The sequence below is a fragment of the Anabas testudineus genome, chromosome 12 (genome assembly GCF_900324465.2).
Source record: "Anabas testudineus chromosome 12, fAnaTes1.2, whole genome shotgun sequence".
Lineage (NCBI taxonomy): Eukaryota > Metazoa > Chordata > Actinopteri > Anabantiformes > Anabantidae > Anabas > Anabas testudineus.
The window spans coordinates 8,538,062-8,560,333 of record NC_046621.1 but is presented as its reverse complement, the minus strand read 5'-3'; the positions used below and the strand labels follow the sequence as shown (position 1 = coordinate 8,560,333).

At 39.1% G+C, this 22,272-nt stretch overlaps 1 protein-coding gene across 1 annotated transcript; it reads right to left on the bottom strand.

Moving 5' to 3' along the window:
• Nucleotides 1-2,654: 2,654 nt before the first annotated feature.
• fubp3 (far upstream element (FUSE) binding protein 3) lies at nucleotides 2,655-21,936 on the bottom strand. The gene is made up of 19 exons (XM_026355473.1): nucleotides 21,785-21,936; nucleotides 15,918-16,029; nucleotides 14,426-14,459; nucleotides 13,941-13,990; nucleotides 13,707-13,778; nucleotides 13,143-13,200; nucleotides 12,402-12,564; nucleotides 11,437-11,535; nucleotides 11,115-11,219; nucleotides 10,887-10,989; nucleotides 10,322-10,422; nucleotides 9,873-9,993; nucleotides 6,323-6,483; nucleotides 5,977-6,050; nucleotides 5,808-5,884; nucleotides 5,345-5,401; nucleotides 5,172-5,222; nucleotides 4,935-5,062; nucleotides 2,655-4,116 (listed from the first exon to the last, which is right to left on the bottom strand). Exons 1-19 carry the CDS (start codon nucleotides 21,875-21,877, stop codon nucleotides 4,108-4,110), a joined length of 1,668 nt encoding a protein of 555 aa, XP_026211258.1. The 5' UTR covers nucleotides 21,878-21,936; the 3' UTR covers nucleotides 2,655-4,107.
• Nucleotides 21,937-22,272: the final 336 nt, after the last annotated feature.

Genomic DNA, 22,272 nt, shown 5'->3' with positions numbered 1-22,272 from the left:
GCAATAGCAAATCATCCTGCTTAGCTGTTCCATTGTAAAACCATTTAAGCCATTATTCTGTCCATTTAAAGCTTATCAATTTAATGTGGATGATTGACAATTATTGCACAAAGAGTGCGGTAATTGTTTTATTTCAAAGAGCTGGTGGGAAACCTATCAAAGAAAAGCGTTTGTTTGTGACTAAATAGCGGTGTTTACGCGTATCAGGAGAGAAACCACCGCCTGGAGAAAAGGTGGACAAAACAGGCTCCATGGCGATAAAATCATAGATGTAGACACTTCAATTTTAATGATAAATTAACTGAAGTTAAAAGACTTAATTATAACAAAGCAAAAATTCATTTTGCGTGAAACTGTTCCTCTTTTTTTTTTCCACTTATTTTGCTGCGTAAAAATAAAAACGAAAAAGTTGAACTCTTTACGCGTCGAAACAGGCGCTGCTCAAATCAGCAGCCGCATTAAGAATCACAGGCCTGCAGGGGACACACACACACACACACACACACACACACACACACACACACACACGCACACACACGCACACACACACACACACACACACACACACACACACACACACACACACACCGCAGCTGGGGAGAAGGAGCGCAGACTCTCGGGATCCTCTACAGTGTCATTAAAAACAGATTAAGGTAGCTGCCACAGTGTGGAGGATACTGAAGATCGGCTTATGTGTTGCAAAGGTGAGTGAGGTGCAGCCCCCCCCCCCCTAAAAAAAGCTTTTTTTTACTCCCCCTCCTCTTGTTGGAGCGATCAGGAGGGGAGTGAGGACACCTGCCTGATTTGGAGGAAGTGGAGGTGCGTGTCTATCTTCATTTACGCATGAAAAGTGTTTGATGACTAAAATATTAAAGCATGAACATGATTTATGGTCAGATTCCTTGACCAGTAAGGAAATGACATTATGACCTAATTAAATGCAAAAGCACAACAACCTTTACTTGAATTCTTCCATTTGACTTCTTCAGTTTGGAGACATCGTTGCACATAATAACTTTAGTTATTTAATACATATTACAATTAATACTAATAATTTGTGATGTAATATTATAGGTCAGAGTATGCAGTAACAGCTGCAACATTAAAGTACTGCTTACACACATACAATGTATATTATTATATATTATATATTTTGTTTAGTTTAGGTACTTAATATATACAATTCTGCTTAAGTAAGACAGGAATATTATTGATGCCGGACATGTAACTGTTGCTACTTTTAGTTAAGTAAAATATCTGAACAGAACTACTTAATTATCATACATGTACAAACAGTTAAACAGATCAATATCCATTCATTGTCGTGAAGCCAGTGAACTATTGTAGTGGTAGTAGAAGTACTTAGACTGTTTACTTAAGTAAAAGTATAGCAATGCCACAGTTTGAACTGTGTACACTGTGCCTACACGTACAAGTAAAAGTATGCAGAGATGTAATTGTTAACAGTAAAATTAAATTAACTATTTTATTAATCATTACACTGATTTTTAATTAAACACTTTCAGGAGGTTCAGTTAGTTGGTCCAGTTTTTGTTAGTTGAATCTACAACAACGCATCATGTCTATCAAAATCATAGCACACCTAAATAATCTGTTTTAAGTTAATTTAAAATAATCTCATTTTTAACATTTATTTCACTAATTAAATAAAATATCATTCCTCTGTAGCAATTTTAAAGTCTGTTTTAACACACTGACTGATTAGTGTGATTGTTATAACTCAGAATCACAGACACATACAAATCCCACAGGAGCCTCAGTGCTTAGATCTCAACCAAAGTATTTTGCTGCTGTCCGTTAAATACAACCCTGAGGACACTGTATCCTACTGTGAGTACCTTTTAGAGTGAGGATTCAGATGCTGCAGCATGAAGGAGGAAAGTTGCCCATGAATGTTGATGAATAGTAACAACCATCATCCATCTGAACCTCAGTCTGCAAACGATGTTGGGACAACTAAATTATTAGACGGCCATAAACGACCACCAGGTCAGAAGTGTCCTTGGGGGACGTTGCATCTAAAAGGAAGAGGATCAAAATCAAGGCCTGGATTTGAAAACAGCTGCACTGCATCAATGCAGGGTCCACTATTGCAGGAGGCTCCCCGCTGAGCGCAGGGATGTGCAGTGAAAGCTGGAGGGGCTCTGGAGGGGGTGGAGAGGAACATCTCACTGGACAGGAGGGAAGAGATGCTGCTGCTGGTCGGGGGTGTGGGTGTGTGTGTGTGTGTGTGGGGAGCAGTGATGTAGTGATGTGAAACAGTCCTTTTCTCGAAAGTGTTTTACTATGATTAACAGGAGAATGGAGCAGCAATCAAGTGATGCAGTTAACATTAAAAACTTCAAAATCATAGCATAACTCGACCACAAGAGAGACTTGCGGAAAATTTATTTGAATTTGAGAACTGTCAATGACTATAGAAAATATATATTTTCTGTTCATAAAACATGAAAACACACAGTTGGCCTATATATCCTCTACGTATCATCGGTTAGTATGTACACAATAGAGCTTTCAGAAAGTTTCCAACGTGAAACTCAGAATATTCAACACTTGTTATCATAATACAACAGAAGACATCCAAAAGCTTATAATATTCACCAAACAGAAAATCAGCTTAACAGTACACAATAAAGGTAGTCTGGATGTTTTTAATACATGGTTAACTGTACACATAAGGAAAAAAACAAACACCATAATTAGACATTTTGAAATTATATCCCTTTTCATTAAGAAATGACATGAATACCAGAATCATCCATAATGATGCATCATTTATATTAGCTCACACAAAGAAATAAAAAATTAATTAAAAAGTTATTAGCATTGGACTGAGTCCAATACCCCACTGAGTCCACAGCGAGGGCTCAGTGGGGTGTTGGTGAACTGGGAGGTACCAAATAAGACAGTTTTTGATCAAAATACTTAAAACATAAAAATACTACATTAATTCTTACACAGGTAGAAGTACAGAGGCTTAGCAGTCTTGAATAGTTCAGGTACAGAACATACACAAAAAAATCTACCACTTCGTTTTCTTCATAACAAGATGCAACATCAAATTTCAAAAATCGCACATTCACAACAATTTCAGTATGAAAACAGAAACAGAAAAAGAGGGACAATTTTCCTGTAACACTGATCACAGGAGGAAAATTTATATAAGTTTATCTATATATATGAAATATATATTTTAAATTAACAGTCAAATATATGCGCGTATATACATAGTTTTACAAGGTAGCAAAGGCAAAACAGCTATTTGCAACATCCCCCTAAATCCTATCATATCAGATCATTGTAATAAATTATCCATGACATTTTCATTTGGAAAAAAAGAAAGAGAAAAAAAAAAAAACATCTTAAAACTACAAGTTAAAAGTCTGTCAAAATATTTGAGAACCCATCTTTGTTTCAAAAGTGAAATAAGATATTGCACCTTTTTTTTGTTTTAAACCAGAATACAATAAAATGACAATGAAAAACAGCATACAATGCACAACAGGAATTAAATTAGAACTATTGCCACTGGTTGACATTAATCCTTTTTTTTGTTTTTTGTTTTTTAAACCTTGTAACAAAAATACATTTCCTGTAACAAAACATCACAGTTTAATTTCACTGAATTATGTAAAAGGAAAACATTTTAACACACACTCTTTAAACATCTTATGACATATGAGAAACGGTATTCAAGACTGCTAAGCTTATAATCATAGTTTCATTTCAACATAACTAGAAAAAAATAGATCATATTGCCTTTTGAAATGTTACAACTCTTGGGTTCATTTTGGCGGTACAATCTGAGTCAAAGACAGGAAAAAATAGAAAAAACAAAACAGCTCTCTCAAGTCCAAAAAGGGATCCCAGATACTGTCTATCCAAAATAACAGTGTACATAAGCATTTAGTAACAAATAAATGTTCCTGATTTTAGAAATATTATTTATCATAGAAGTCATTCTACAGCTAGTGTTTCTCACTAAGAAAAAAGTCTTCAAGGCGTTGTAAATCTAGAACCCCCTCTGTTCAGAGAGGGTTGTTCTCATCGTCTCAGTAATTCAAGTCTTTAACCTGGACATCTCCTCTAATGATCCTGTGAATGAAAGCGATTTGTTAATTGCTTCGAATCGCAGTTAATTCCAGAATATATATATATATATATATACACACACACACACACACACACACAAATAAAAATTACATTTATTTACAGTTTAAAGGCAAAGTCAAATAATATTTTAGTTTCTTCTTGTCAACAAATCCCATGAGAAGACCAACACTGGGCCATTGACGTTCACTGTTGTACCAAAACACACCACTGCACTGAGTGAAATGTTATGATGAACTGCAGCTATTGTTTTGTGCATGTTTACAGTATGTATTTAAGACTGTATGCCAATAGACACTAAATGAGACTTTGTTTTGGGTAACAAATAACTATTATTTTCATTATTGACTGATCTTTTGAAGGTCTGTCCAAACAGAACCCAAAGATACTCGACTTAAAAATAAAGAAAAGCTGCAAATCGTCACGTGAGACAGTGGAATAAACAGGTCTTTGTAATTTTTGCCGGAACATTGACTCAGCATGGTTACCTGATGATCAAAGTAGTTAAGAGGTGGATTCGTCTTAGGACAATACCCGAGTCTTACCAAGTAGCTGTGACCTATATATACATTCACCTTCAGGGGACCTGGTAGTTTCAATACACTAAACTAATACAGTTCAACAGTATTGGTTCAAAATGTTCTGTTGAGATGTTCTTCGTCCCCTAATTTTATTAATGAGGCTATACTAAATAACAAAACACTGTATGTTAGTGAATGCTGATTTTCATGCTATTTGTCGACAATAAGAAAAATCTGTTAACACATCTGTGAGACAGATGTTGAGGCAGTGCTGGTTCTCACCTGAAGGCCTGGGGCTTGTGTCTGCTGTGCGCCCTGGTTGAAGTAGGCCATTGGCTGTCTGTAGAAGTCAACCCAGGCGCTGTAGTCAGGATTAGAGGTCTGCTGAGATGCAAGACTGGCGTTCTGGCCTGAAGAGGAGGGAGGAACAGAAAAAAAGACAGTAAGGGAAATGTAAAGCAGCAATAAAGGTGTCATAGTGTCCAACCTGTAATCTGTCAGTGTTGTTATAACACGCACCCCAGACTTTGTTATATTCAGGACCAGTACTCTGAGCTTGGTTCTGCTGACCTGTAATCAACCAGAGGAAATGTTATGACATAAACAAAGGAGAATTAAATTTAAACTAGGTAGGACAGTAAAACAGGTCTTCAACTGGTTAAAATATTATTTTCTCTCTGAATGACACTTGCCTAGCTTTTTATAATACTGCTCCCAGTCCATCTGGCCCGTCTGGGATCCATTGTGACCTGTAACCAGACACAGATAACACCAAAGTTACTGAAAGCGAGCTAAGCTTTTCTTTTTTCACCTTCTACTCATATGCAATTCTGCTTCCTAATGATTTCCATCGACAGCAGATTTCAAATCTGTCCATACAGGAAAGACGTGGTTAGCCACAGGGAATGCAACGGTCTCATCCCAGGCAGGGCAAGACTTTAAACACAGAGTGACTGGTGCTCTGGGTACAATTTAAGGATAATGAAATGACTTCAGACAAAAACTGTTCATGAATTTTTTTGCTTTCATTAAGTTAGGAACGGACTACAACCTGGTGAGATATCTGAATTTACATTTTATTTTAATACCTCAATCCCGTCATGCAGCTCATAGATCATTCAGTCTAGAAAACCTAGTCTCAGTAGACTGACTTACTGTGGTCCTGCTGGCCTTGAGGCTGCCATATCTGAAAGGTAGTACCCCATCCTCCAGTCATGAACGTCTGAGGTCCACTTCAGTGGGAAGAGGAAAAGAAAATAATTCAATGTGAAAATAAAAAAATGAAACCAAACATGACGTGGTGAGGAGAGAAACTGATTCTTACTGTTGAGGAGGAGTGGCTGGTCCTTGGTTGTAGGGATTCATACCAAAGCTGCTGTTGCCCCCCATTCCTGGGCCCTGGAGCAGAGAAAAGGAAGAGAGAGTGAGAGACCACACTTGTGTTTAAAGGGAACCAACAGGCAAGGTCAGAGGGCAGGGCTAGCTGCTGATGCACTCCATTAAGTCCATTTGATGGATTCTTCATGTTTAACCTCTGGTGACATCCTGCCGGCCACCAGGACCACAGCAAGCTACCTCACCACAGCAGCTCTCTGCATTGACATGTGCACTCATGAATATTAGCCCAGACAATGGTAATTCTGGGGGGGGGCTGAAGCCAGACCACCTACCCCAATTCTCTCATCGATCAGCTGGCGGGCCTTCTCCAACTGCTGAGGAGTGCCTCGGATGGAGAAGATGCGCACGTTGGGATCTGTGTTGGGTGGAGGGTTTCTCTGCAGCTCCACATGGGCACGGGACTGCTCTTTGATGTTCTTGATGGTTTCTCCACCTGGAAAAGCATCAAGTAATAACAGTTTAATGTCTCTGTATGTGGCCCAACACATTAGGTTGTGAGTTAGTCCTTAAAGTGATTATAATTGATTTTCAGATAACAAGTGTGAGACAAGAGCTTTTTTGAAGTGATGTGTCTACAAAACCTTATCACTCATCTGCAGGCCTCCCAGTATTACAGGGAGTTTCTCATTTTTCCCCCAGACAACTTTACCGTTCAGGTTCACACCACTCGTGTTGTTTTCTTTCCCCACTCTATCACCCTAAAAAGTTAGCTTATGTCAGTGTTGTGTTTGTACCCTTAAGCCGTTCACACCTTTTAGAGTCATGAGTTGGATCATTAACTTCAACATTCAGTTCATAAATGGGACTGGGAGACTGACTGCAACAGTGACTATATCACACTTGGTGCCAGAGAATTTAACAAATGTGAAATGTTTTTAATCCTAACTTTGTCAATTCTGTTATCATAGAACAGTCTTTTACATGGGAATCCTTCCCATCTCTGTACAACATGAACATCAATAGACTCTCCACCAGAAAACCAATGGGATAGTTCTACCTTACGAAGACTCGGGCATGTGTCTCACCACTTATCTACCATTCTGTGGTAACATCCATGCAAATCGGGAAACAAAAGGAGACATCTCCTGCACACCACCCCCTTCTCCGCATCAGATGCCAGCTTCCCGACGTGTGGGGAGAGCAATTACACCAGCAGGGAGAAATGAAACATAGCTGGCAGGAGAAAAGGGACAAAATTGAAGCGTATCCTCCTTCTGGGATATCGTTTGTCTCTTTTACCCTTTTCATTCTCGACTCTGTGTTGTCTTCTGTGATGAGAGGAGGGAGTGAATGGGGGGGCATACAGCCGCCCCCCTCCCGCCACAATGCCCATCCGAACGAAAAAGGCTGAGGGTGCTCCCCTGGGGGACACCGGGGCTGTCCCAACATCAATTACACATTTGTTCACTTGTGGCTGACACTCGGATGACCCTGACTGACCTGCGAATGAAAACGCTCATCAAAAACCTCTCCTCCTCCCGTAGCCTATTCCTTGTGGCCAACAGACTGCACATGGGCCATTAACCCATTGTCAACCAAATGAAACTTCTGCCTTAATGAAGCCATTATGAGCTCTTCTAGTCAGACAGCAGAGAGCAATGAAGACCCTGACTATTCATTTCATGGACTGGGCTGTAGTGAGGACAGATAATACAGGCTTTATTAATGAGACTGGTTTAGTGAGCTGGAGAAAAGGAGGGGATACAAAAGTGCAACTGGTGACGGCATTCAGGGCAAAGTCAATGGACTTGTTAGCTGCTGGTGGGGAAAAACTCTTTACCTCAAGGGAAAATGGCATTATCTGAATGTGTAGCACAGAAATGACTAATGCAACATCTGCTTCACATGAAACTAAGGCTGGACAACACAGTTAAAAATCAATGATTAAGTTATTAAGAGATATCAATATAATTGGAAGGCCGAAAAAAAAAAAGAAGTTTCCCCTGAAGGAATTTCATACATTTCTTTTCTTTCACTGTTTTTAAACTTTCTATCATACAGCAGTTTTTCAAATAGTCTAGATTTGGTTGGATTTTGTCGATTGTATATATTTCTCATATGTATTTTTACTATGTGCACTATTGCTGATGCCCATTTACAGAGAACTACACAGTAAACTACTATTTCACACACCAAACCACTTGAATAACTGAAAACACAAAGGCCATTAGTATATTAAAAGATAATGTTATCAAAATTGTATGATATCAAAGTGAAAGCTACAATATAAAAATATACCTGAAATAAATAAATACAAAGTCACTTAGTGCAATTGCACTTATTTTGATACTTAAAACTTTAAACTTAATTTTTGTTTCTACCATTCATTTGATAACATGATCATGTAAAACAATCCCATAACTATAACATTATTCCACTTATAGATGGTCTATAGAGAAAAGACAAAATGTCCTTTTTGTTTAAGTTACAGGACATTTGTCATACCAATCTGCTTTTATCTTGGCAATACTTTGATATTAAAGTAAAATTTGAGCAATTTAATTCCGAGAAATCATGTGGAACCAAAAGCTGAGCAGCAGAATTGTCATAGAATAAGAAAGTATAAGGTGCAAGAGTTTATTTTTGACCTTAGAAGCAGTAACAAATGCCATTTGCTGAGAGACTGTGAGATATACTTAACAGCAACAAGAAAACCAAATAACTGAACTTTGAGCGTTAGTGTTGTTTTTTTTTAGGTCAGAAATCATGAAGTTAAGCTGCAGGATGCTTGTTATGACTCTAGCACTGAATTCAAAGCTGTGATAAAGCCTCAGCAGGTTGGTGGGTGGCTTGATTCATCAAGCAGCGTGAGTGAATGTGTGTGTGTACAGGGGGTCAAAAGAGTGGGGCAATGGGCTGCATATGGCATCGTAAAGATATTAATCACTGCACCCTTTAAGGGATGGCTGACAGCACCCAGACCCACCGCCATCTCCACCATATTGGCCCACTTCATATGCTAATGCTGAGAGAGGGGGACGCAACGCCCAGGTTTATTTGTTTCCCTCGCCCCACTACATGCACAAAAGCCACTTGACATTTCTATTGCTATGTTTTTATCTTAGGTAAAGAGGCCCCCTTTGACCCCACCCACCACTACACACACACACACACACACACACACACACACACACCAAGACAAGATGCATGCACACATTCCCCCTACACACACACCTCCTTCCAATGCAATGGTCAATGACTTTTAAATAGCTGGCAATAGAGTGGGCATGAATAGCCAATAAGCTAATTCCCCCTATTCATTCCCTCGCTGCACTCTATTGGGTTGAAAGACGCTCATTAGATGCCAGGCAGCCTTCCACATGATTGAGGGCTGTTATTATGCACCTTTAACAATTAATGTCACATTACACGCATTATCCCCGTCATTAAGCCCTTAGTGAGACCAATGAATGCCACTTGTGCTGTATACATGAGCCCTGGAGGGAGAATAGGAGGGTGGTCACTCGCCTCCTCTTCTCATCAGTTTCACGCAGTGGCAGAACACCAGACAACGTTCAGTTAGAAAAGGAAAAAGGCAATCTGGTGAGTTGGACACACCGAGTTGAACCAATATGAAGTGCTGCTCTTATTGGTTTAACTGTGTATTATTTCTCTAAGAACGCAAGTTGTGCCAGAAAATGCAAGATGCACAAGAGACCTCACAGCAAGAAACTAATTCAACAAAGTACCGTTCTACTTCCAGGCTAAACTTAAAAAAAACAAAAAAACAAACAAACTCGGAGCTGCCAACATTAGCATCAAGGGGTTAAGTCAACTCCAAATGTAACAGAAACATTAATAAATACACCAAACATCATTTACCTTTGCCAATCACTAGGCCACACTTATCAGCAGGTACGGCATATGTCACTTCCTGCAGTCCTCCTGCATTACAATCACCTCTCCCTCGGCGTCCCATCACACCCCCAAATCCATCCCGCTCCTAGAGGTAGAGAATTTAAAGTCAATAATAGAAAGATGAATAAATGTTTAGGTTGCCACTGGTCACACATAGGTCCATTGAGCTATTGTTATTTAAATGCTACCAGAGGCAGCAAGAGATAATTAGCTTCTGACAAATGTTAATTCAAGAAAACCAAGTCTATGGTTTATTTTTTAAAACCATTGTCAACTTTGTCTTAATGAGCCTAAGCAATACCAGTGAAAGATATTTAAAAATGTGTTTTCATTTTATCAACTGATGAATAAGCTAAATGTTATTACTAGGGTTCATGGGACAGTGCATTTTATTACCAACACTGACAAAATACCTGAGCTGTCTGAACCAGTTCATTGATGAGGTGGACTGCATGGTGGCAGTGGTCGGGCTGGCCCATCACTTGAGCAACTCGGTCAGGACTGACTCCATCATCTGGACAAGTAAAAGAGAACAGAAAAGGTCTTTAATGGCCCTGGGATCACAAACATTTATGAATGAGAACAGTTGTGTAGGTTTGAGTTGAACAACATGAGTGAAATATTAAATAAGAAAGAGGAAAGAACAATGTCTGGATGAAACACGGCTTTGTCCACATATGCAGATGATTGTAAAGTTTAGCAGGAGCTCGGTGATTCTGCATTAGAGCCACCAAGAAGTCCGAATCCAACCATGAGAAGACAGATGATTAAGAGTGTGGAAAGTGGAAACCAAGTTTCTTTTCCCAAACCAACAAACACATAACATCTAAGTTTGTAGCATCAGAAACATGAAAGAAGGAAAAAAATAAAATAAAATTCCGACCTATAACAGGGGCCCCCCATGTGGCATTTTCCTTAGCATAAGATGTGCGGTTACAATTGATGAAGCACTTTTCAGCTTTGCCATTATCTTCTTACCTTGCTTAAACTGGATCCGGACCCCAGCATCATTCTGAATCCTCTTGATCATCTCTCCGTTCCTACCAATGATGATGCCGACAGCAAATCGGGGCACAGCCACCTGGACAAAGAGAACAGATTGAATATTACAGCACTGATAAAAATGTTTAATGGTAAATAATTAAAATCAGCATGAACTTGGTTGTCCAGGATTATGAAAAAAAAAAAAAAAAAAAAAAGACATACATCCAGACTGTTCCCTCCCATTTTTGATCCAAAATCTGTCCTGCCAACCCTGAAGTCTCCTTGGTCCTTGTCCCGAATAAGCTTCACCACAAGTTCACGAGCTTGCTGCACAGAAGATTGAAGAACACACCAAATTCTTAAAACAACAACAACAATTTAACAAATAATGGTAGCTGTAAAGAAAAGTCAAAGCCCAGCTGCAAGTCTCCGTAAAAACAAAGAGGTTTTCAATGTCTGAGCAGAAGACTAGAGGGATAAAATGTGTAAAATTGAGTGTAAACTGGAAAGACAGTGGCGCACACTGAGCTCTTCTGAGACCAACCTGCACTTTGTGGGGATCCCCAGTGATTCTCAGGGGCTTGTCTGCTCCAGTGGGCATAGGGTCATCCTGAATCATTATCATCTGCACTCCTGTTCTCTCCTGCAAGGGTACAATCACACAGAAGCTGAAACAACCACCAAAACATTGCCTGTGGCCCAAAAGGCTACTGACTGTGAATGGTGGAAATTGTGCCACATCTTTCCAAGTAAAGGATTTGTTTTATACTACACCGGAAAATGAAAACTCATGCAAGATGAGAAAAGATATTTAAAGTAAATATATAAAATGTCAATGTTCAAGAATTCAGAGTAAAGCAGTCAGTCATGATTGAAACGTTTCATGACAGTTTGTATGAGTGATAAAAGCGAAAAAAGCTACAACAAAAATCTATTAAAACTAACAAAACCCCTAAAACATTGCCTTAAGGCCTTTGATTCCTACAGAAAAGGGGATTTGATCTACAATGTGAAAAAAACATTAGGGACTGGTGGGTATTTGAGGCACACTTTGTGTGAGTGGATTGAAGGACAAAAAAAAAAAAAAAAACACATACAACACAAACATTGATTAGGAATATAATGTAACCTTATGTTTCAAACCAATCTGTTGGAGAGGCCAATTAATAATAGAACTATTATCATGGTTTTGGTGAGTCACTTGCACTTTAGTGTGTAGTGTTCTATGCATATTCCAGCACGTTGAACAGTAATACATTGTACTAAAAAGTATAGTATAATTAAGGACAGAAGCATCACTTTCAATTTATTTTCCCTGTGTTTAAATAACTGGGTTCTACTGGGCCTGATTACACCTGTATGAAGTTTATGTTTTCTCAGCAGATATGAGATGTTGTGGACCTGTGTTTAGTGGAGTCTGCATGTCTAAAATGAAGCAGACAAGAAAAATAGAAGCATTAAAAGTGAAAACATCGAAAGCTAAAAGTTCAGTGTGGCCCGCTACCAGACCTGCAGTTGTTTGATGGTTTCTCCTCCCTTGCCGATGACCAAGCCGACTTTGTTTGCAGGGATAAGAATCTGTTGGATTGAACTATTGCCATCCAGGTCATTGTGAAAACCTGGACCATACCGACACTGCTCCACAATCTCACTCAGCAGCCTCTTGGCCTGCCTGTGGGGGTGGATGAGAGACCAAGAAACATTGTCACCACAGTTACAGATCTTACACAAAAACATTTCTGAATCATTTTTCTTTGTCAGATTCTGAAAAATACAATTAAAATTTTTTTAAATACACAGGTGACTGATCCTGATGAGAGGAGAAAAGACATCTGGGTTTGTGCACTCTTTACTAATGCTGTTCTGCAGTTTCAGTAACTCTGTCAAAGTCGATGTTGGATAGAGACAATTTCACACATCAGATGTGTTTAACATGCATTTTTAAAATTGCATTACATTTATATTTAGTCATTTGATTTTATCCAAAGGTAGGCAGGGTAAGTGTAAGGAGGTCTACTGGAAGTAGGCCACAGACAGGATTTGAACTCCAGTCTCCCAGTTGGAGGAGGATAATTTTACCACTCTCACCAAAGTGATGACCATTGGTTTTAGAATTGATGATTAGCCTTTAGTGATCTATAACTTCAGAATTAACTACATTGTCTTTGCAGAGATCCGGGTCACTAATGAGTGGATATGTTTTGTTAAATTCCAAAATAAAAATATTGTTAAAGAAAAAAGTTGACTTACTCAATGTTCTCTGGGCTCCCAGTCAGCGTACAGGGTCTGTCCAACATGCCTCCACTATCTGTAACAAAAACAGATCATTTTACAAACTGCAACTCAAATACACAACGATAAGCGTTTAATTGTATACGGTAAGTAAATTGTATTTATATAGCCAAAACTTACAAATTACCCTCATGGACTTTGACATATGTACAGATTGGAAATCTGTACATATGTCATACTAATATAAAGACTCTTCAAAGTAAATGGTAAATACAAAAACACTACTCAAAAGAAGACTTTGTTAAGAATATCATTTCAATTCAAAAGTAAAATGCCTCTTAACTAAAACACTGTTAACAACACCAACACTGTCAAAATGAGACAATACAAGCTCATAATACTATCAGCCAATGGGCCACAAGTTTGTCATATAGGTTACAGCATGTGTTTGTGTTGTGTTGTGCACCAACAGATAAAGACATACAGCTTAGGACGGACTAATCGCTCATTAGCTAATGCCTCTCAGTTCCAACCAACAGCAGAAATAGTTGGGCTTAGATAATGTGTTTAGGCAGAGCTTACCTGAAGCAATCTGGATCTTACAGCCCGATTCCAGCTGAATTCTTGAGATCTGCTCTCCTCCTTTTCCAATGACTGTGGGGAGGAGAAAGAAAAACAATTGAGTCTTTTTGAATTTGGACTGGTCTCGAAGCAGTGACCCAAAAACTGAGTAGAACATCAATACTGCCAACATCAATATAGCTAATTCCATATTAAACATTAGTTCGGATAATAATGGCCTCAGGGCCTACTTACTGAAGCCCACCATCTTATCAGGCACTTTGAAGTCTTCTGTTGTGAAAGCCCTGGGAGAGATAAGGATGTAATGAATAAAAAATATATATATTAAAACTACACTCCATTTTCTTTTCTTTGTATGCACAATGTGTGCACCCAAAAATAAAGTTAAAGTAACTAGAACTGCAACTAATTATTAGATTTAAGATGTCCTGTCATGACTTAATCAAATTCTTTATTTCCCCCAACTAACATCTGAAAGTCAGACATATTCAGATGACTACCACAGAAAACTTATAAATATTCAGATCTGAGAAACAAAAAAACACTACATTTAACATTGTTAAAATGTCAAACTATGAAAAAGAAAAAAAAAAGAATCATAAAATAAAATAACTTGATTGCAGCTGTAATGTGGTGATATATATTTATAGAGAACACAAACACAGGTTAAATGCTTGGACATCTGAGGTGATTTAAACTAAAATGAGTGTTCTGCTCACCTTTGATGTACCATTGCACCAAGGTGGTTCCCAACTGAGAAAAATGAGGTAAAAGAAAACAAATGAACACAGGAAAATAATCCGAGATCATAGATAAAACACACACATTTGAAATATCTGCTGAAGTGAAAGCAGACAAAGCAGCAAAATGAGAAAGGAATGAGTCGGGCCAGAGGGGACAGGAGCAGATGGATATGGTCCTGCCAATCCTTCATGTTCTTGTCTGACCCACAGTGGGGGGCTTTCACCAGCATGGAAATCAGGCCTGCGAGTGTATGAGTGAGTGTTTCAATCAGAGCTGCTCATAAATAGAGAGGCAGCAGCCGGGTCAGTGGCTGCTGGTCCTGAATTGAATTTTGACAGGTAGCACCAAGCAAGGGTCCTGCAGGGTCAGTGGAGAATGTGCTGCCCTGAACGTGAACACCTGAGTTGATATCTAGCAGGTTCAATCAATTTTCTGGTTGTTTGCACTAATTTCACTTCTTCTGGAAATGCACTGGGGTTAACGCTTGAGAATGGAAGAGCTATGAATATAAAAAAGGAGGTGTACTGAATTCATAGATGGACAGGACTTCAAGACAAAGCGTGAAAGCCCAATGAGTGTATTTTTACATTTACACAGTTCAAAAGTAAATCCTGAGAGCTGCAGTGCTGCAACTAACGATTATTTTAATGATACATTTATTTCATTTTGTTTTAGGAATAATATAAATAGTAATAAAAATAAGCACTGAACGTAAAGATTAATATTGTTGTAAACTATTTTTTTATTATAAATTTACATTAATTGGACATATTAGTAGTTTCAGCCCTACTATATATGTACCAAGACTTCCCCCATATTGCCACCTTAACTGATTTGAAACTGAATACAAATGGTTGCAAACCACAGTTCATCCAACAAAGATGAAGCAGAATTGCATAAAGTTAATCTATCCATGCATTGAGAGCTGAACTATCATACAATAGTAGATAAATGATTCATATTTCCACTTCATGGATGTGAAATGGATCAAATCTTTTTTGTGTGTGGGGTATAGAGAGGATAACACTTAGACCACACAAGGCAGTGTCAGATACTTAAGATTTCACGGAAACATGAAAAACCCATGGGCTTTCACTTCACAGATTACTGCGTTTCCTCTACAGACCTCTGTGTTGCACAAACACCCAGTTACAACATTTCTAACTCATACAGTACACAAGAAGAGATTAAGTACTGGTAAGGATGAGTCTAAAACAGATGAAAGCTAAAGAATCAAAACCCAGTTTCTTGGTTTTAAACTTCATGTGAAGTGGCAACATGTCAGTGTATGGATAATGAAGGGATTAAAACAAACACCTCGTCTATTCCTAGACGTTTTGAAAAAAGTCACTGACATACATGTAATGCAGATAAAATGCAAAAGCACCAGACAGGGCACTTGTGAACTGAACATAAACATCCTGCAGCCACAGTCAAGCACTATACTTGTGTATACTGAAGGCTTACCTCCATTGTCTAGTGAACGCTTTTGGCCTCCAAAGCCATAAAGAGATGGGTCTATGACTGGAGGGGAGCTGTTCATGTTGGGCATCTGGTCTCCTCCCATCTTGGCTGCCATCTGGTGACACAGTGGGACAGATGTGACACAAGTGAAAAGTGGGTAAGTGAAGATATTCTTTGAACACACTTCCTTTCTACAGTCACTTCTTGCTTCTGAAGTTGGGACTTGACAAAGACATCTGTCGTGTGGAGCTATATTTTCCAATGGTGGCTAAAAACTGCACTTTGTATAATATGACAACAACGTGAAACACCGTGTTGTAGTTCAAGTTGACAATAGTGATGCTCGCACTTTCCTTGAAGACATCCGTCATGTGCAACTCTCCCTGACTTGAGTAACCTTTTCAGCTTTCACAGACAAATAGCACAGATCATCATGGGAATATCTCAACTGACTGAATTTTGTTTGCAAGTGGATTAGTTGTAGTTCTATGACGGGTATGACAGCTGCCTAAAGCAGTAACAAAAGAAACTTCCAGCCCCTTTATTTAAGCCTGAGGACTGTCAATCCTGCTTATGGAAAGAGTATGTGTCTATATGATATGGAAAGAGTATGTGTCTATATGAATGTGCAGATGTAGGGTCAAATCTCACATTTACCATAAGAATTTTTAAAAGTCACCGTCAGCTGCTTTCACTGTCTGAAAGGTGATACTCTACTACATGTTTATAACTGGGTTCGAAGTGGACGGTGGATTTGTACTGGGGTGCATTATATTAAGGTGTTTCTAATGTTTCAGCCACCCTATTTACATAAATGAGGGGTCAAACATCAGAAACAACTATTGATATAATGCACTCAAATACGTCAGTTTTCTTTATATATAGCACTGTATACTATATAAAAGCAGGTTTTTCGACAACTTAAATGTCAAACAAGCTGTTTAAGACTTTTGCCTATAGTAAATAATATATAAAAATTACGTAATCAAAAAGTAACTAAATAAAAGAAGGATTCGTCATTTTGACAGTTTTTACTTCCAGTACTAAAAGTATTGAGATTTAGTAACCACCTTTAGTCATGTTGTACGTAAAGTATTTAAAGTTTAGTATGTTTTTAGTTTTCCAGATCAGGAAATTACCCTAGAACAATCACTTGCCTGTAATTTTTTTGCCTACCACACTGACATTTCTGTACATGCTAAGCAGGGACAGAACATGAACTGCTGCTGCGCACAGAGTCAAGAAACAGGCACTCATTTGCATCGCTGCTTAGCTAAAAGCCAATCTGTGTCTATTTTCAAAATCAGACACTTGCCGACCTAAAGTAAATGCTCATGTTCTGCAGCGATGGACATTTAAATCTTTGGTTACACTGCCACAGAACGCCAACAGCATTTTCCACTCCCTGTTAATCTACCACCTCTCCTTCCAAACAAAAATATAGCATTTCAGAAAATTACACTAAATTGACATCTGTGCCTGACTGGAATTTTTTCACAATATGAAAATATAGTGCCGGCAATTAGAGTCTTCCATCACCTTCAGGGATGATTATCTATTTCAGAAACCACCAGTGAGGGGGGTGCAATGGAAATAAGGAGACAGAAAAGGAAGCAGGTGTGAGGTTGCTGTTTTACATGACACTCTCAATCCTCACGAAAATGTTTCTTTCTGAGTTGTGCCTTCATAAACACTAGCCTGTTTTATCAGATGTGTCTACAACAAATTCAGATTGGACATATTTTTTAAGATACTGATGTCGGCATTCTATATTTGTTCAAAACATAAATTATCTTGTTTCATCCATGATGTCAAATGTGATTAAGTCAAGGAGGTGTTGCTTCTGTCCTGTGAGTTCTGTTGTATGGTGAGGAATGTATGCAGGGTTTAACATACCTCAGCATACACATTGAATGTATCGCTATGATCAAATTTAAAAGTGAATCTGTCATTTCAGTCCTCCACCCAGATTAAAATGTTTCCCTCACCCAGAAACCAACTTTTCCACAATGGTCTACATAATGGAAAAAACACGCCGTCTTAAATAAATGATGTCAGATTCCCAGTGTAGAGCTGTGTAGTAGTAAAGACATTTCTGTCACTTCTTTCTCTGTGATCAATCATGGTAAATGTCAAAACAACCAAACAGCTGTTGTCATTATTGTGGATATAAGATGATTTTTGTTAGACAACAGTGTAAAATAATGATTTTATTGGCACAGTGCAGCAGCCTGAGAATAACTGCTGGTTAACATGAGGTATTCATAAGCTGTGATTAAATAACAATTTCACACTGATTTGATTGTGTAAACAACATGGAAAAATCTGTATGTGACAACAACTAAATCATGAATTTGGCAATAATACAGTATGTGAGTAGGAGGGGGATTAACAAGACTTCAATGGCTGAGTGTTACTAAGGATAACTGGGCTCAGTCACTATCAAGAGTATCATTCATTCCATTTTATTTGCCAACGAAAAAGAGGACGAAGAATAAGAGATTCCACTGTTTTTGTATAGTTTGTGTGTTTCACCGTGGGAAACAGTGTGGCGCTGTCAAAAACTACTTTAACATTATATAGCTATTTACACATTTAGATCTTATGGGAATTGCAATGGGGCTGTTCTGCTTCCTTCTTATAAACTACACAATCACAATACAGAATGAAATCTCCATACTAGATTTGTGAATGATAACATCCTACTAAAAACCCAGTTTCTTTTGGCAGATCCTTGTCTACATGGACATGCCACGTATAATTTTTTTAACACATCTGCTGGTGCAAATACGCATTACTCAGTGGGCCAATGAGAGTTTAAAGTTTACAGTCATGCTGTCTGGTGACATTCATGGCAAACTGGTACTACCTGTCCATGCTACAGTGGAACCTCTGCTGAGTGAATACGGTACGTTAAAGAACAAACAAAACAATCAAAAACGCTGTGTGTGTGTGTGTATAACCTGCAGCAGAAACACAGACGTGAAATTGAATGCATGTAATTTTTACAGCACTAATCACTGACATTAATCCTGGCTACAGGAGTAATTCAGTGCTGCTAATCCCAGTTCACAAATGTTTGAATCAGGTAGAAATCTTAACCATCACCCCATTATCCTAGTGATTTATTTTGCAGATAAATCTGGTAACACCTACCTCCTAAAAGAAAGTAAAGTAATGTTTGTTAATGTTTAATTGCCAAATTTCAAGCTGGCTGTGACATGTGGTCACACAGGAATGGAAGTATGTATAGTTTATATTTAGGATGTGAGAACAGTCGTGCCACTGTGGCACTATCCAAACCTGACTGCGAGTCAATGACTCCACTATTTTTATGTTTTACAAGCATTGCTGTGTTGTTTGTTTTATGGGTTTACTAACCGTTAACACTGATTGTTATGTTTAGGTCCCAGTGTCACCAAGACACTAGCAGTTAAAAACACTAGCTGAGCAGAAAGCAATAATTAGTCTAATGCAGAGGTTAACATCTGGTGAATTAGACTAGTGAGTTAATGGACCTTTAGACAGTTGTGTGCTTTGCTCTGGTAATTGCTCAATTAAAAATAAGAGCAGCTAACATGAGTTGTATTATTGGGAAATTTCAGCATGTGGAGCATTTCCATGTTACCCAAAACCAGGTGACTGCTGTAACTGCATTTTTGGGAACTAACACCACACAGTAGTGAAACATTAGAATAAGGTCTCTACTTCCTATCTCTCACCACTTGCCTTGTTATCATATGTCACAGGGATGTCATATGATACCATGCAAAATGACAGGACAACTTATCTTTTCTAAAATACATACAGTAGTGCCACTCTTGTTAATTCATGGAACACATATCCACAATTTGACGGAAAAACAAGAACAGTGGCAGAAATAAACAGCTTATCAGAGTTAATATGAACACAATGTGATATTTAGGGCTGAGCGATAACAATATATATTAAAATAAGTCCCCCCCAATAAAACTCTAAGACACAGTCGACACAACTTTGATAGAACTCACTTCATCCACTTTTTAACAGACAACTCAAAAAGTCAATGACAATGACAACACCGGCGTGTGAACCAATCATGTGCCTTGAAGAGTTACTGCTACATCAGGTTAGGCTGACGCACCCAGCACAGAGCATTAGATCAGTACCAATGTTTTGGCTACTGCAGCCGTGCACACCTGTATGTGGGGAGTGGAGGCAAGATATGAGAAAATAATGCTAATGAAAACTACACAGCATTACCAAAGAAGGCATCCTAACAAACACAGTTCAAGGCTCAAAAGATAAAAAGAGCGAGGAACTCAGTACTGTGGAGCTATTTTGGCTAATTAAAGTCCAAAGTGGCATTTAATTACACAAACTGTGTCAAAGGCACCTTTCCACAAATACAGGTAATACAATTACATTTTTTTAACCAGCTGCAGCAGTGCTATACTTCAGAGCACACCCAATGCAAGACTTGGCCCAACTGGTTTCCATAAACCAAGTGTGAAACCCACAACAACAACAACAACAACAACAGAACTGGTAGTGCATACTTTCTCTAGTGCCATTCCTCATAAGCAGAGACGGGTCGTCCAAAGATCATATGTGAAAACGGCTAAGGTGTGAACACAGATAAAAACAAACACTAATGGGACAATGACAAGAACTAGCGATGTCATCTGTGTGAAAAAAAAAAAAGGGGGGACAAAATGTTCCTGTCAAAGAATTGCTTTAGACTTAACTTTCTGATTATGTGCATTTAAATGTCACTTATTCCTCTTATGCATTTTTTAATAATTGTGCAAATCATGATTAATACATGCAGACATAATATACTGTGTGTATTATCTACACTGAGGGAAGCTAAACTAGTAGGTGTATGACTAAAGTCCAATTTGCACACTATAAACTGCAGTTGGTGGTGTCCTAATCTTGTATTCCAGTAAATACACAGCTCCACTTTTCACCAACTACAGTGAGACCTCTGCTACAGTCACTCGGACACAAATAAACAACAGCTAAAGAGGCTTAAAAACGAATACAGGTGGCATTTCTATGAATGTTTCTTTCCAAACAGCAATGGAAAAATCCGAGTGAGCTCAACAGGAGGAGTGGAGGGGGGCTTATTTGAACAGATGACGTTACATTACATGGCCTAGCTCCAACTCTGGAGACACACGGTGTCACACATGCTAGCAGGCTAACAAGCTATAGCAGCTAACCTGTTCATAGGCGAGAGATGAGCTTTGAGTTTTGCCCACAAGCCTCACGTTAGGTTTAATAATGGAAATTAAACGCTAGTGCTGCATGTGGTCGCTGTGTGAGCTCGCTATTTGTGGGGTAACAACCAGTTTTACTGAGGCCAACTTCAAAACTAGCAAGCTAACTTTTCGACAGCGTGTCGGACGGGCTGGTTGTTCAGGCTTCGGGTCCAAACTAACTAAATGTCAAGTTTAGTCACGTCGTGGGTGAAGCTGCAGAGGATCAAACTTGTGTTAGTAAGTTAGCAAGCTAGGCTAACTTAGCAGCAACTTCTGGGACTTGACAACAGGTTGCAGTGTGTCGACTTCACTGACCAAAGTTGCACAAACTCCGACCCGATAAATGTGCTTGACGTCTGGTGCTGGACGTGACTTGTGCGGTCGTCTGGACAGTTTTGACAGCACTCAAACGCCTCATGTGCTCCGTGTAAACTCTAATATGTCCACTCGGCTAACTGTTATGCTGCCTCGGCTACTTCGTGTTAGCTTGCTCGCTGCATGAGGAGTGTTCAGCGGTGGAGGGTCCGGGGTGGCGAGACCGAAGCCCAGCCCAGCCCGGCTCCACATGCAGCGGTCTGCAATCCGAGAGCGACGCGCGTTGTTGTCCGCCGATTAGCTTTTTACCTGTCGGACCCGGCGTATCGTGTCAGCGAAGTCATCTTTCGCTCCAGGCTGAGCCACCGAGGCCTGTCCCTGAACCAGCTCCGCCATCATCATCCTCCGCCTCGGCAGCTGAAAGCCACACTTTAAAAAAAAAACAGCACACGTGCCGAGACCAAGCTCCGAGAGCGGCGTGATATCGCGAGTGGACCGGACGAGAAGGCGAGGACGGGGTGCAGCGAGGCTCTGGAAGGGCTGCAGCAAATAACACACAAGAGCACAAATAATAACTCAGGTTAAAGTGAGAAATATGTTCTCTAGAGTATAATCTACTAGGACATGTAGTCCTACAAGAAACAGAGTTCTCTCTGCTTCAGTCTGATGGAGATTTTAAAAATCATCAAAGTATTTGAAACACTATTATGTTGTTGTTGATGACATGACTTGAAGTGGAAAAGGTTGGCTTCACACCGCTGAAGCTAAAATGTTTAAAAGGAGAAAGGTTTTGCCAC